This window comes from Octopus sinensis, linkage group LG13 (genome assembly GCF_006345805.1).
Source record: "Octopus sinensis linkage group LG13, ASM634580v1, whole genome shotgun sequence".
In the NCBI taxonomy this organism is placed as follows: Eukaryota; Metazoa; Mollusca; class Cephalopoda; order Octopoda; family Octopodidae; genus Octopus; species Octopus sinensis.
In genome coordinates this window covers 65,911,444-65,927,742 of record NC_043009.1, presented here as the reverse complement: position 1 = coordinate 65,927,742, position 16,299 = coordinate 65,911,444, and the positions used below count along the sequence as shown (strand labels likewise).

The window sequence follows — 16,299 nt, the reverse complement described above, 5'->3', positions numbered from 1 at the left end:
TTTCTATAATTTTTTTTCAAGACTTGCCAATGCAGAGCTACACAAGATTTCATGTAGTTTGTCTATGTATATATAAATATGTATGTATATGTAAAATTAATTAATTATTATTGTTATTAATATTTTCTTTGCGATGAATCTATCTACAAATCTTGACAATTCCATTTTACATTTAGTTACAATATATGTTTATTAGGTCACTATCCAATCATGGTTTTTTTTTTCTTATTGTTTGCAGGTACCGCTCCTAAAAGTCCAGGTGCAGCTTTTGGATTTTCAGTGGTTTGGAGTCATGGCCGGTCAACTACAATTTGGACAGGTAAACTAATTTTCCTTTAGTTATTCGTCGGACCATGGCACAACATGGCTACAACCTTCAAAGGATATTTTAATCAAAGATAGCGAGGCCTGTATTTTCTCCAATACCATTTATTTCATTGATCTCGTAAAATATGAAATATGAAATGGACATTTGTGTAAGGAGAAATCTTTTCTACTGGACATCAATACCGCCGACCATTTCTCTTGCAGTGTATTGGCTTTTGTTCATTCAGTACAGTTGCTGTGTATGTGTATGTTATACATGTTGTATATATATATGTGTGTGTGTGTGTGTATGTGTGTGTGTGTCTGTGTATATGCCTTGTGTGACTGTGGTGTTTGGAGCTCTACACAGATAATCGCCATCCATTCTGTTTGCAGTTAAGTAGTGTGGTTACAACTGTACTTAATGGTATTTACTGGTTTTGGTATCCAGAGTCAAAATAGAACCAAGCAGGAGAAATACAACATACCGTTTATACTATTTGTCCCTGCCTGTGTGTTTTGTGGTTATTTGCATTCTCTGCAGTGGGTGTATATAATGCAGTTGTGTGCAGATCCACAACAGTTCTTCAGGGAAAACTTTACTACATTGTTCACATAGAACAAATGTATATATATGAAGACCAAGTATATATATATATATATATATATATATATATATATATATATACTTGAGTGGCTGTGGTAAATAGCTTGCTTACCAACCACATGGTTCCGGGTTCAGTCCCACTGTGTGGCACCTTGGGCAAGTGTCTTCTACTATAGCCTTGGGCCAACCAAGGTCTTGTGGGTGGATTTGGTAGACAGAAACTGAAAGAAGCCTGTCATATATATGTATATACATATGTGTGTGTGTGTGTTTGTGTGTTTGTGTGTCTGTGCTTGTCCCCCCAACATCACTTGACAACTGATGTTGGTGTGTTTATGTCCCTGTTGCTTAGTGGTTCGACAAAAGAGACCGGTAGAATAAATACTCAATCTACAAAGAATAAGTCCTGGGGTCAGTTTGCTTGACTAAAGGCAGTGCTCCAACATGGCCACAGCCAAATGACTGAAACAAGTAAAAGAGTATACATAAAGCATAAAATCCTTTTAAGAGCAGAGAAATTGTCTGTTATAGATACTGTTCAGTATTTACATGTTGACAAAAAAAATATATCTTTCTTCTTGTTCTAATAAAGATTTGTCTATGCATATAAATTTGACCTTGGGATTCACGGTCAAACGGCTGGGTGGAATTGCAAGAAAAATTACGCAGATGTGGTGTTGCTAGGCTTTGTATTTTATTTTCATAGCTCCCATGGTTACTGGGATAATCTAGTATGATAATACTCTTGTGTTGATGAATGAGAAAGGAAGGGGTGATGTCATACTTGGTTGTGGGAGGATGAAAATTGTACGCTGAAAAAATAAATCAAACAGCATTTCAACTCTGTATGAATATATGTGTGTGTATGTAAAAGGGGGAGGGTATATGAATGTGTGTGCATATGCGTGCACTATGGAAGTGGGATGGTTCATCTTTGTTCGCTTAGTATTTGGGTTTATTTTTTGATTTGGTTGAATCTTGGTTGGATTTTCTTTTTTTGTTGGTCAGTTATTTTTAGTGTTTTGACAGATAAAAAGTAATTCTAAAATTGTCTTTTAATGTAAGCATTCCCAAACAAGTCGAATGCTCACACAGAGCAGGTTTTACAACTACATCATCCAAACCGACCGGATGAAACTTGGGCTTAGCTTCTAGTACTCATATATATATATATATCATCATCATCGTTTAACATCCACTTTCCATGGGTTGAACGTTTTGACTGAGGTCTGGCGAACCAGATGGCTGCACCAGGCTCCAATCTGATCTGGCAGAGTTTCTACAACTGGATGCCCTTCCTAATGCCAACCACTCCAAGAATGTAGTGGGTGCTTATACGTGCCACCAGCACAGGTGCCTGTAAGGCGATGCAGGTAATGATCACGCTTGAATGGTGCTTTTTACGTGCCACCGACACGGAAGCCAATTTGTTGCTCTGGCAATGATCATGCTCAGATGGTGCTCTTAGCGCTCCACTATATATATATATATATATAATATATATATATATATATATATATATATATATTCATGTTTTCTCATTATTTGTATTCATTAATATTATTCAAGTTAATTACTGTGCTCAGTTAATTACTGTGCTCAGTTAATTACTGTGCTCAGTTAATTACTGAGCTCAGAATTTTTTAATTTTGATCTACCCTAGAGGGAACTTTGTCTTGTAGTGTTACTAATTTGAATTGAGGTTTTTTTCTGTCAATTCCTTAAATTAAATAAGTGAAACTTTATAGTGTGTGTGTGCATGCATTTATGTATGTGTGTTTGTGTGTATAATTGTTTGTTTTTTTTTTGTGAAGAAGTTATATATAGTAATTGACCAAAGTCTTATGAGTGGATTTGTTTGACAGAAACTGAAAGAAGCCTTTCATATATATGTATATATATATATATGTGTGTGTGTGTGTGTGTGTGTGTGTGTGTGTGTGTGTTTGTGTGTCTGTGTTTGTCCCCCCAACATCGCTTGACAACTGATGTTGGTGTGTTTACATCCCTGTAACTTAGCGGTTCGGAAAAAGGGGTTGATAGAACATGTACTAGGCTTAGAAAGAATAAATCCTGGGATTGATTTGCTCGACTAAAAGCGGTGCTCCAGCATGGCCACAGTCAAATGACTGAAACAAGTAAAAGAATAAAAGAATGTGTATATGTACACACACACATGCAGACACTACACACACACATACATAACGTGTATAATGCAGTACGTCCTCTTCCTCCTCCTCCTCCACCTCCTCCTCCTACAGATGTATTTCCCGTAGCCTTCAGTCCTTTGTGGAAGTAATGTATGGAAATGAATGATACGAAGATGAATATTGGTAAGACATTAGCATTGATGTTAAGTAGTAAAGCATGTGGTGAGATGCAGAGGAGGAGGAGGAAGTTGTTGATGGAGAGTGTAGGAAGGTGGTGGTGGTGGTGGTGGAGTGATCTCCATTAAATGTGCAATATTTGCTGGGTGGGTTCATTGGAATGTAGTTGTGTAGGAAGATTATTAACTAATGTGGCATCTAAATTTAAGTGAATTTGTATGTGTAGGAAGGGTGCTGCAGTTGGAAGAACGGTGAACTGGAAGCATGGAAATGGAAAAGCGTGAAGGCAGATCGTTATGAAGGAGGTTTGTTGAATGAAGAAAGTCGATCAGACTTGGTGATAGTGGCTAGAATGAGATGGGGATGGAAGAAGTTTTAAGAAAGGAATGGATGAATGGTAGGCAGGTATGCCAATGAAGAATTGGAGAGTGGGGTGGTGGTGAAAGAAAAGGTGTATATTGCATCAACATCATGGTCGTTTTAACATCCACATTCTCATGCTGGCATGGGTCAGATGGAGTTGATTGAGGTAGTGTTTCTTCAGCCAGATGCCCTTTCTGTAGCTAACCCTTTTTGCTTCTTTCCAAGCAAGGTAATATTTCTGGTGGCCAGACATGTTTCCTTCAGAAGACTGGAAATGTATGACCTTGTATATGACTATATATGGCTTTTGTAGAGTCTCAAGAGAAGGAGACACAAGCATGCATGCACACACACACACACACATGGACACACACACACACATGGACACACACACATGGACACACTCACATCGTTTGTGTATGCATGTATATACATGTCAGGCTTCTTTTAGTTTCTGTTTACCATCAAAGCTGTAGTTTCCAGCTTGGAATTTCTGGAACCACCATTCACACTGGCTTACGCTTATTGTCCGATCCCCATATACTTCATTAATATTCCTCCCATTTACCGTTCCGTTGTTGCCTTCTATTATAGCTTTGAAAACATAACTGTTAAAATTGAACTGTACTCTTCAAAACTTGCACTAAGAATAAGAGCAAGGTAAAATTATTACCTGTTTTTATAGCAAGTTGATGCAGGTAGTTTATCCCATCCACCTCTGATTTTAAGTTCATGCAATTGAAAAAAAAACTGCATTATTTATGGAGTAACCCAATATATATATATATATATGGGGTGACTCTATATATTTATATATATATATATATATATATATATATAATATATATATATATATTATATAATCACATGATTAACCTGACTATCAGATGTTGTTATACATTGCTGGTCACAATGCATTTTAGCTTTAGAATGATGCCATCCTACTGACTAGGCGAGCAGGCCAACATTTCCCCTGATTGGAAAGCTATTCCAACACAGGGTTAGACATTGACAGCTGAGTGGACTGGGGCAACATGAAATGAAGTGTTTTGATCAAGAACAAAATGTGTTGCTAGTCTGAGAATTGAAACTCCCTACAATATTTGGGCCTTATATTGCTGGTTCAAATACTAAAAGGTTAAAGGGTCATTTATAGAGGAATTGGTTTTGTTAGTCTGTTAGCATGCTCACCAGAACACTTATGAAATATGTGTTCATGGAGAACAACCACTATCAAATATTAACAAAATTCCACATTTATTTTTGGGAGGAAATGAAATGAAAAAATTAACTTTTTCTGTCATTTTATTTTATAGTGAAATTTGTGTTTGAGTTAATTTTCTCATCTTTGAATGAGTTGTCATAATGATGCAATCAGCAAGACAGTCATATCTGGAAAGATCTAATAGTTATTAAAAGCCATAACTTTGATTAAATGAATGAAGAACAGCTAAAAAAAAAACATTCTAGCAACAAAAACTGAAAATATTTGCTTTAATATTTCACTTCAAAACTTAAAATTTAACATCGGAAATTAAACTGTTAAATCCATGTAATAAGGTGTTATCTCCCTTGCTTACCTCTCTTGTTAACAACAATATTTCTACCGCTCTTAATTATATTTACTCATTAGACACACTTAAATCATAGTTTATTTCCATTCTATTTTACCCTAGTACCAATCTCTAGTGCCTTGCTCTAGAATATAAAGATTTATTTTAGTTTTATGAAATTGTTATGCTATTCCTGCAGAAGATTGGTCTGGAAGCCAAACAACTGAAGAAAGGCGCCAAGGAGATAAGCACAGCAGCTGAAGCGAGGTCAAGTTGGCTGTGGTTGACCAGAGACCATAAATGGAACTCTTCTGCAGGGAAAGACTAATTCAGAAAAAGAAGCAAACAGGAGAAAGAAATACGAAAGGCCTTACCTGTTGACCTCGGCGGAATCAGCGGTCACTCTCATGAATTCAACACGTCTTGTCTCGCTGCTGTCTCTGCTTGAACTGACCACACGTGCTTCTTGCCCATGCATGCCCTGTGCCTGTGTCACAGGCCCCTGCAGTCCTTACTTCTGTCCACCTCATCTGCAATCCCCTCCACCAACACCACATAGCTCCATCACAGCCCTTAACACCACTAACACCACACAAAGTGTACAGGGTAAGGGGCGAAATGCTTGTGACCCTGAGATCCCTGCTTATCAACATTGCAATGGATTTAAAAGAAGGCGGCCAGCTGGCAGAAAAACGTTAGCATGCCGGGCAAAATGCTTAGTGGTTTTTCATCTGCCGTTATGTTCTGAGTTAAAATTCCGCTGAGGTCGACTTTGCCTTTCATCCTTTCGGAGTTGATTAAATAAGTACCAGTTATGCACTGGGGTCGATATAATCAATTTAATCCATTTGTCTCGCCTTGTTCATCCTCTCTGTGTTTAGCCCCTTGTGGGTAGTAAAGAAATAGATATTTTGTCTGTCTTTACGTTTTGAGTTCAAATTCCGCTGAGGTCGACTTTGCCTTTCATCCTTTCGGGGTGGATTAAATAAGTACCAGTTATGCACTGGGATCGATGTAATCGACTTAATCCATTTGTCTGTCCTTGTTTGTCATCCCTGTGTTTAGCCCCTTGTGGGTAGTAAAGAAATAGGATTTAAAAGAATTTGCAAAACATCCTGCAAGTAGCTTCTACTCTTTGCGTTTTGGGCAAAGCATCTCAAATATTTATTTTACCTTGTGGTAAAATTTTTGTAGATCCCAATTTTAACCAAGTTTTCATATTTTCTTCTGACATTCATTTTGTATCTTTGATAATTAAATGAGAATTACTCTTGCAAACATACCATGAATCTGTGTGTGTGTGAACTAGAAGCTGCTTATAATTTCATTAACCTGTTATTGTTATCAAAATTGCTGGTCCCAATCTCTTTATTTAAAATGAATTAAGAGTTATCCTCATATTATGATCAAAGCTCTGGATATTGTTATTAAAATTTTAAAGTGCATTTCTGCACCATAATCACTATAATCACTGCAGAGATCAAAAGAAAAGTGTTGTTAGTGACAGAGATGTGGTGGGTGTATGGTGGTGGTGGCCATGGATGGCATGTGAGGGAGGGATAGTGGCACTGGTAGTAACATTGGTTTAAGAGTGGAAGTGGAAGAGGCGCCATGTGGTATAAAGTTTGATTGATGTGGCTGGTGATGATGGTGTGAGTATGTATGCATACACATACATACATACATACATACATATATTCGTTAACTCTTTTACTTGTTTCAGTCATTTGACTGTAGCCATGCTGGAGCACCGCCTTTAGTCGAGCAAATTGAACCCAGGACTTATTCTTTGTAAGCCTATTACTTACTCTATCGGTCTCTTTTGCCAAACTGGTAAGTTATGGGGACGTAAACACACCAACATCGGTTGTCAAGCGATGTTGGGGGGGATAAACACAGACACACAAACATATACACACACATACATACATACATACATATATATATGTATATATATATATATATATATATATATATACATACATATATACAATAGGCTTTTTACAGTTTCCTCTTACCAAATCCACTCGCAAGGCTTTGGTTGGCCCGAGGCTATAGTAGAAGACACTTGCCCAAGGTGCCACACAGTGGAACTGAACCCGGAACCATGCGGTTTGTAATGGGTGGAGCTGAACCATCTTGAGGTACAAAAACCACCAGCCTCTCGACCAAACCATCAACCTTTCAACTGAACCACCAAACTTCAAGCTTAGCCATCAAGTCTGCATCCAAATCATTAGGATTTCTCTGAAATGATCAACCCATCAACTAATCTATCATCCAGCTATCAAACCATCAACTCGACCACGAAATCATCAACTCCACAACCAATCAAGTAATCTTCCAATTAAACCCCTCAACCAAGCTATCTAGGTCCTTAATGAAATCATTAACCTGTCAAGCCAAATCTTCAACCAAACCATCAAACTTGTAAAACAAAGAATAAACTTGTCAAGGAACCTGCAACCAAACTGTCAATTTCAATTATGAAACGTCTGGTTTTAAGAATAACATATTTATCTGTTAATTAGAGTGCTGTTAAAATAATGACGAACATAGATGAAGGTGTGGCTGTGTGGTAAGAAACTAGCTTCCCAACCACATAGTTCTGGGTTCAGTCCCACTGCGTGGCGTCTTGGTCTAGTGTCATCTAATATAGCTTCGGGTCAACCCAAACCTTGTGAATGGATTTGGTTGACAGAAACTTAAAGAAGCCCATTCTATACGTATTTACATATCTATGTGTGTGCGTGCCTTTGTGTCTGTGTTTGTCCTCTGCTATTGCGTTACAACCGGTGTTGGTGTGTTTATGTCCCTACAACTTAGCATTTCAGCAAAAAGAGACCAATACAATAAGTGCCAGGTTTAGGTACTAGGGGTCAACTCATTTGACTAAAAGATTCGAGGCCATGCCCCAGTATGGCCACAGTCTAAAGCCTGAAATGAGGGAAAGATAAAATCTGTGTGTTTAGAGGTACAGACATCAAGATCCCAAGGTGTTATCAGGTATTTGTCGATTAGTTTCCATTTACTTACCCATTCACACAAAGCAACCCCTCAACCAAGCCACCGACTTATCAGTCAGGCCTTCAACCCCTCTCCACGACCATCAACCCCTCTCCACAACCATCAACCCCTCAATGTTTGCTTTGGTTCACTCCTCCGTTGTTGTTGTCTTCTTCTTCTTCACCAAAAAAATCAGGACTCATGCCATTAGCCACAAAGAATGATCTCTAATTCGAGCCTACTCTAAGCTACTAAGAATGCATGTGGGCAACTTGAAGATCCACCCGCCTCACACGATAGACTGGCAGTTGCACGGGTGCGAAAGCTACGTTGTTATCATCATTCCGTAAGCGGTGGCTTTTAACGGGTGGAGAGATGAATCATCGTGGGGTACAGAGGATTCGCAATCTAGACTAGGGTATGAAAGTTTACCACACGATAGTGGGTTACACCATGGTGGTGGTACTTTGTGACAGATGTAGGAATAAAGAGTGAGAGAAAAGTTGTGGTGAAAGAGTACAGCAGGGATCACGACCACCACTGCTGGAGCCTCATGGAGCTTAGGTGTTTTTGCTCAATAAACACTCACAATGCCCAGTCTGGGAATCAAAATCGTGTTTTTACGACTGCGAGTCCGCTGCCCTAACCACTGGGCCATTGCACCTCCACTCTGTTGTTGTTGTTTTTAGCATTAGCATGCTGGCATCTGTAGTTATTGGTATTTATTTTAAAGACCTTGCAACGGTGAATAGTGAAGTGTACTTTATGGAATTTGAACTTATTGCCATTTCATTTCGGTGAACTCTCCCATTAAGGTGCAAAAAATGGTTTTAATTTTAAATGATTCGTAAATATAATTAACAGGGATTTAATCATTCTCCTCATTATGCTGGTATATTTCTTTGTAAAAAAGAAGAAAAATTTGATGATTCTGCTGGTTTATTTGCAGCAGTTTTGCGAGAGAGTGGAAGGAATTTTAAAACAATTGTTGATGAATATAATGGGGCCTGTTCTTCCAATTGTATTAAAGTGGAGTTAATTGCAAAAACCAAAAATAAAAAACAACAACATGTTATTGAATGTTGTTCTTTAAATTGGTAGGAGGAATAGAAAATACTTAAACAATTCCTAGAATATGTTGGTTTTGTTCCCTTGAATTAGACAACTTTGGTGAATTGAATTGCTTTAGAAAAATAAAAATAAAAAAGAAATAGTGCAAAAATCCAAAATGTTCTGCCAAATTGTATTACTGTGAGTAGAAGTAGTTTTCATTGTTTATTTTGTTTTGCGGGGTTTTTTTTTACAGATGAATATGGCAGTTTCGTTCCATTAAATTATTGAAGAGAATGGTTTAATAAAAAAAAAGTTATGAAAAATAAATAAATAAAAGTTTTCACTGTCACAAGAACAAGCAAGAATAAAGAATACGTTCGTAGTTTATTGCTTGGAATTCCATCACATTCAATAAGAAATAATTAAAAAGGTGAATCTGTTGAAGATGGTCTAGTTTCTTTGTTACAGTTTTAACCTTATTGAAGAGACTGTACCTGTTATACACACACACACACACACACACACAGACAGACACCCAGCATATGAATGTGTCTAGGTTGATACACCTGTATAGGTAAACGGAAACTCGTTTATCATTGTACTAAAACACCTCAATGTCTTGATGACAATACCTCTAAACAGACGTGTGTAATATGTTTTTTTAACAGTTCACTAATTAACTGATTAACAAGTCATTCTTTAATGAATAAAATTCAGACAATATTTTGTATGATAATAATGATTCCTGACAATGGACTAATTGAAGTGTAAAAGACAGGAGATTCTGAAGGTGAGATCTACCTGACACTCTTATGAGAGATTCCTTCTTCAATGTTTTGAGTTCAAATTCCACCAGGATAACTTTGTTTATCATGGGGCTCTGGGTTTGATGTAATTAGCTAACCCCTTCTTGCAAAATTCCAAACCTAGAGTAGAAAGAATATCTATACATATAGCAACAGATCTATGGAAATGGATAGACCACTGGTTCTTGCCCTCCTTCAATACACATATAGGGTTTGGAATTTAGGCACAAGCGTTGCATCAGAACATGTTTTGTTGTGGGACTGAACCCAGAACCATGTGGTTGGTAAGCAAACTACTTACATAGGAAATTTTGAATTTAGTCTATGGACCCCCTGTACTACCTTAGGGGACCACCAGGGGTCCACAGACCGCAGGTTGGGAACAGAGTATGATGACTTTTTTTCTTATTATTAAGATGTTACTGGTTTAACTAAAATGTTTGAAGTGAAAAACCCCTTATTTTTTTCAGCTGTTTTTCTTAATGTGAAACTACTGTAATCCTACATTATTTACAATTGACTGATATTTGTCCCCATCTTCTTTCTTGTTAACACAATGTTTCGGCTGATATACCCTCCAGCCTTCATCAGGTGTCTTGGGGAAATTACAAACCTGGATTCTCATTCCTAAGTTATTTTTTGATGTTATTATTATTATTATTATTATCATTATTATTATTATTATTATTCAAGTCTCTGCCTGGAATCGAACTTGGAATCTTGGAGTTAGTAGCCTGTACTCTTAACAACTACAAGCACAGGCTACTAACCCCAAGATTTCGAGTTTGATTCCAAGCAATGACCTGAATAATAATAATAATAATATCAAAAAAATACCTTAGGAATGAGAACCCATGTTCGAAATTTCCTCAAGACACCTGATGAAGGCTGGAGGGTATATCAGCTGAAACACTGTGTTAACAACAAACAAGATGAGGACAAATATCCGGCGAATGTAAATAATGTACATAATTCCTCATCTCTTAAATATAGAACTGTACTGTAATCCTTTTGAATAGTCATTGGTAGGTAACAAAAAAGAAGGGAGGCATTTTGAGTCATTTTGAATCTGATGTGAATTACATTAACAGCAAGAACTTGGAAAGAAGTTATTGGAATGAGACAAGTGGCGTGGTTGTTTGGATTCTGACAATTTAGTATGGTTGACTGGACTTTGGATCTATTTTGGCAACAGAATTTTTTTGGCACTGGAGGTAAACATATACACACACATACACACACACACTCACATGCATGCATGCCTGTGTACATGCCTGCAGGAATATATATACAGAGAGAGTGTGAGAGAGTGGGACATTACAATTTATTTACACAATTGACTTCAACTGTTTCCCTCTCCCCATACACATAATGAGAAATATGCTTGCAGAGAGAGAGAGAGAGAGAGAGAGAGAAGAGAGAGTGGGAGAAAGAGAGAGAGGAAAGAGAAAGAGAGAGAGAGAAGGTGAGAGAAAGTGAGGGCCATTAAAACTTCTGCCAATGAATCAGCTGTGCCGAAACAGCTGTGCCAAAACGTCTCGTACTCACAAATTATGTGAATGAATGTATTATTGAGTTTTCATCATTCTTCTCTCTTTATCTGTCCTCCATTCATTTGTGTCTCTCATTCTCTGTCTTACGCTGCTCCCTCCTGTAAGAGGGAGACAAAGAAGATATAAAAAGATTAAAGTGACTGAAGGAGAAAAAACAAACTGTTTGATTTCTCACAAACATACTACTGCTGTCATCACCATCTCTTTTTTTGCTATGTCTAACTTCATATGTGTGTCACATACACACACTTGCTCTTTATGTCTATTCCAAAGAGAGAGAGAGAGAGAGAGAGAGAAAGTGAAGAAAGATTATCATTACTACTCCAGTTCAACTTCGTTTTCTCTCAGTTCTTTTCTTAATAAATGGTACAATATGGTTTGTGAGAAAATTGGCTTCAATTTCTTCTCTATTGTGTAGAGGTCAGCACTCCATAGAATCTTGTCTGTCATTTTGATGACAACGTCAGCATTAGAAGCTGCAGCAGACAGGGAGTTTGGCACCAATGATAAGAACACTTCTGGTCTTCAAAGCTGTTCACAGTTTTACACGAACAAACAAGTCTATGGTGCCGAATCAGCCAGAGCCAGGCATTCTGTGGGATTCTGTGGGATGGCTGGCAGCTCAAGTCTCAGAAACCAACCTGGTTTCTTGAGGGTGGTGGAGCACTACAAGATGGAAGAGAAAATCATAAAGTTTGCTCTGATGTTGGAATAGCTTGATATTGGTTCAGACTTGAAACTTACCATTTAGAGGTTGTGATATGTAATGGAACCAAGATGTGTGTGTGTTTATGCTTCTGTTTCCATATTTATGTGTGTCCCGCTGGCTGCACAGTTATTGGTAATATTTCTCTTGTCATTACTTCACTCCGACTCTGATGATTTTTATTTGATTGGCTCAGATCAATACACACACACATGCACCCATGGTTTAAACACAAAAGCAAACTTGCACACACATGTGTACACACAAACGCACAGACATAGGTACACATGTGCACACAGAAGCAAAGCCTATATACACACAGCTGATGATTCACTCTATCCCTATTCTGAGACTATAAATAAGAATTTATACACCAAACTGTACACACACACACACACATGCTCACCTCATTTCAATGTTGGCATGGTGTAATTGGAGCTGGTAAAGCCAAGGCCTTGCACCAGGCCCCATTGTTTGTTTTGGTCTAGTGTTTCTGTAGATGGATGCCCTTGCTAACTCCAGCCCCATTACAGAGTATCCTGAGTGCTTTTTATGTGGCACCATCATCAACAGGGTTGCCAAGTATATTGCAGGTCAAAAAGATGTAAGCGTCTCAACTTGGAAGTGGGAGAGTAGTAATGAGGGTGGGGGTGGCTTCGTGCCAGTTGAGAAATTAAGGGTCTAGAGCAGCAGTGATAGGTGTCTTGTTGTAGAGCAGATTACAAGGGTATTCCAGATAGAAAGGAAAGGCTAGTGAATTGGAGATAAAAGAGAGCAACAGTGAAAGAGAGATATGTGCTGTATACATATAATGACCTCTTCTGTCAGTTTAGATGTCTAAGCTTTACACAGTCTCCTATTAATGACTTATAAATTCCTCAATGAAATGCCACCGTTTTTTGCATTATTCTAGCATTGAATGGGGAATTTATTTATGCAATTTAAATTGCGACGCAAAGAATATATGGAAATAAAAATGAACATTGGTTTCTCAGTGAATGCTTTTGTGTGTATGTTGTATGCTGGAGATAAAACTCACCAACTCTTATGTAAAGTTTGCTCTATGGGTAGGTAGTAGGGGTACCCAGGTAAACCTGTATAAGATTCTAAATACTGCTAATTTGGGGGTGTGCTGGGGGATGTTTTAGGGGATGTATCAAAAAGAAAACGTTGTTTATTTGTCCTTCCATCCATCTTTGTTCTCATTTTATATTACTTGTACATCTTTTCATGTATATTAGCTGACACGACTCTGCTTTAGAGTGTGTATATATATATATATATATATATATTATATATATATATATATATATATATATATATATATATATATATGTATGTATGTATGTATACGCACACACACACACACACATATGTATATATATACAAACACAAACACATGCACATACATAATATGTATGTATCTGTCTCCTTGGTTTAACATCATATCATAGTTGTAAGCAAGTTGTAAGTGGTGGCCTTCATCTCCAATCTCTTCTAAAGGCATGTCTGGCCTGGGGTGTGGGTGGGGGACAGTACTTAACTTGGAAACAGGTGAGGGTTGGCATCAGGAAGGGCATCCACCTGTAGAAAGTAATCCACCTCAATAAATTCTGTCCAACAGATGGAAGCATGGGAAAGCGGATGTTAAAAACGATGATGATGATGGTGATGTGGGTGTATATTGAAAGCTTTAAAACTTGGGTCTCCTTTGCACAGGTTTTCCTGCTAATGTATGCATCATACACACATGCACGTAGGATGGTGGTATTGTGAACAACAAACTTGCTCAACATTTTCCTTTATCATATTCCAACTCTCTATCAGTATTTTGATTATTTTTTTCTTCTTTCGCAATTGAGAGAAACACCTTTTACTCACCAATTTGTCTGCATTCAAACTGGATTTTAAAAAATGAAGAATTTTTTTTACTGCCTGTGAAATCACTTATACAATAATGGTTGTCATTGATAGCAGCAATTCCACTAACAGTGATGCCTATGGTTTTGTCACATTTGTGAGCTCTCTTATATCTCAGAGGATGTCAGTATTTCTTCTCATCTCATGTGGTCTTTGTATTTAACCCTTTCGTTACCAACCCGACTGAAACCTCTGCTGGCTCTGTAGTACAAATGTCTTGTGTTCATAAGTTCTGAATTAGAATCTTCCACCAAACCTTAGTCACAATTTCTGTTCCTAACACTAGCTTAATTATAACTAAGTTATTTTACTAAATTCTTTGTTATATTTAAAGTAATTGAAAGAAATACGGAGCATCTCAACAGAAATACAGTAACGAAAGGGTTAAACTGAGATGTATTCCAGTGTTATGAAAAGGTTCTATGAAGATTCTTCAAGTGACTCTATGAAGTGGTTAAAAGGTACAAGAATGATCCAAACCCTTCACTGCTAAACAGCTTTGGTAACAGGCATCTTACGAAGAGCAATTGTTGTCCCAGTTTCTGCGATGCTTGACATCTTTCTAAATATATTCACATCCAGACAAAGACTAACCCTTGAGACCAACAAAACTACGCCATCATACAAGAACTCTCTCCAGACACCAATTTGAAGGCACATGGCTCAGTGGTTCAGGAATTCAGCTCATGGTCTCGAGGCCATGAGTTCAATTCCCAGTTGTGCATTGCGTCCTTGAGCAAGATGCTTCACTTTATATTGTCCCAGTCCACTCGGCTGGCAAAAACGAACTGTATTTGAAAGGGGCCAGCCTTGTCACATTCTGTGTCAGGCTGAATCTCTCCGACAACTACATTAAGAGTACACAAGTGTCTGTGGAGTACTCAGCCACTTGTGCCTTAATTTCACAAGCAGGCTGTTCTGTTGATGGGATCAACTGGAACCCTTGTTATCAGAACTGATGGAGTTCCAGGTTTTACCTTCTTTTACACTTGATGGAAATTGCCGTGGATTATATTCACACCTGGGGAAACATTTTAAAATGATAGCTTGGAAACTACGTTTTCAGTTTCTTTAATTTATCATCAATTAATAGGTGTCTTTTGTCATGAAGGTATTGGAAAAAGAGCTGCGTTCCCTTTTTTCTTTTTTTTGTTTGTTTGTGCGCATGTGTGTGGGTCAGTATGTGTGTGTGTGTGTGTGCCTATATATGCATGCATGTATGTATGTATGTGATTGTATGTGTATGTATATATGTGTGTGTATGCATATGTATATATGCATGTATGTGTGTGCATCCGTATGTACGTATCCTGCATATTTATGTGCTTGCATGACAACTTCTGCTGTCAAATACTTGCATAAAAGCAGAAGCTGTGTTGACAGAACATTGCTATCAAAACTTCTATCAAGTGCAAACATAACAAGCCTGACATTGTTATTTGGGACAGAAAGAAAGACCATAGCCACAGAGGTCAGCTGTCCAGCAATTATGATCATCTCTTTCAAGGTCACTGAAAAGAAGAGTATTTATGGACATCTGCTTTGAAAACGGCAGCTTCTTGACTGTAATTATAATTTCAAAACTATACCAATAATAGTGAACTAGTCTTTGTTAGTAAATGTATAATTAACAACCTGGGAAAGCTAGAATGTTTTCAAACAAAGTGATTGGTGTACTCACTCTTTGCCAATACAATAAGTAGAACAATAAAAATATGCAAGATTTTTCTAAAGTTCAATACATAACACCTATTGTTGTTATCCAATTTTAAGCAGTGGCATTTTATTCCATTCTTAGAAAACAGATCCTTCCTTGTAAGAAGAGTTCTAATAATTTAGAAAATAAATATAACCCCCCCCCCCAAAAAAAAAAAACTTGTAGAATATATTGTAGACTTTTAGTTGAGTTCCAAGGATTGAATTCTGTTTCGGTTCTAAGAGTATCGGATCATAAACTCTTTGACTATATTTTAAGAGAACTTGTAAATACATGTGTATAGATTTGGTGGAACAAATAGGATAAACAGAACTCTCAACTACTGGAGTATATATATATATATATATATATATATATATATATATATATATATAAACCAAAA

The 16,299-nt window shown here is 37.4% G+C and overlaps 1 protein-coding gene and 1 long non-coding RNA gene across 5 annotated transcripts in view; one reads left to right on the top strand and one right to left on the bottom strand.

Annotated features, from left to right (window-relative positions):
• LOC115218420 overlaps positions 1 to 16,299 on the top strand; it is a 182,481-nt gene that overhangs the window by 147,284 nt on the left and 18,898 nt on the right. For all 4 annotated transcript variants that reach the window (XM_029788223.2, XM_029788225.2, XM_036508500.1 and 1 more), the window contains exon 4: positions 239 to 319. In XM_029788223.2, the coding sequence (XP_029644083.1) occupies positions 239 to 319 (81 nt within the window). The remainder of the gene's footprint in view (positions 1 to 238; positions 320 to 16,299) is intronic.
• LOC118765849 lies at positions 1,827 to 16,272 on the bottom strand. The gene is made up of 2 exons (XR_005001746.1): positions 16,238 to 16,272; positions 1,827 to 2,050 (listed from the first exon to the last, which is right to left on the bottom strand). It is a non-coding gene; the product is annotated as an uncharacterized LOC118765849 (long non-coding RNA).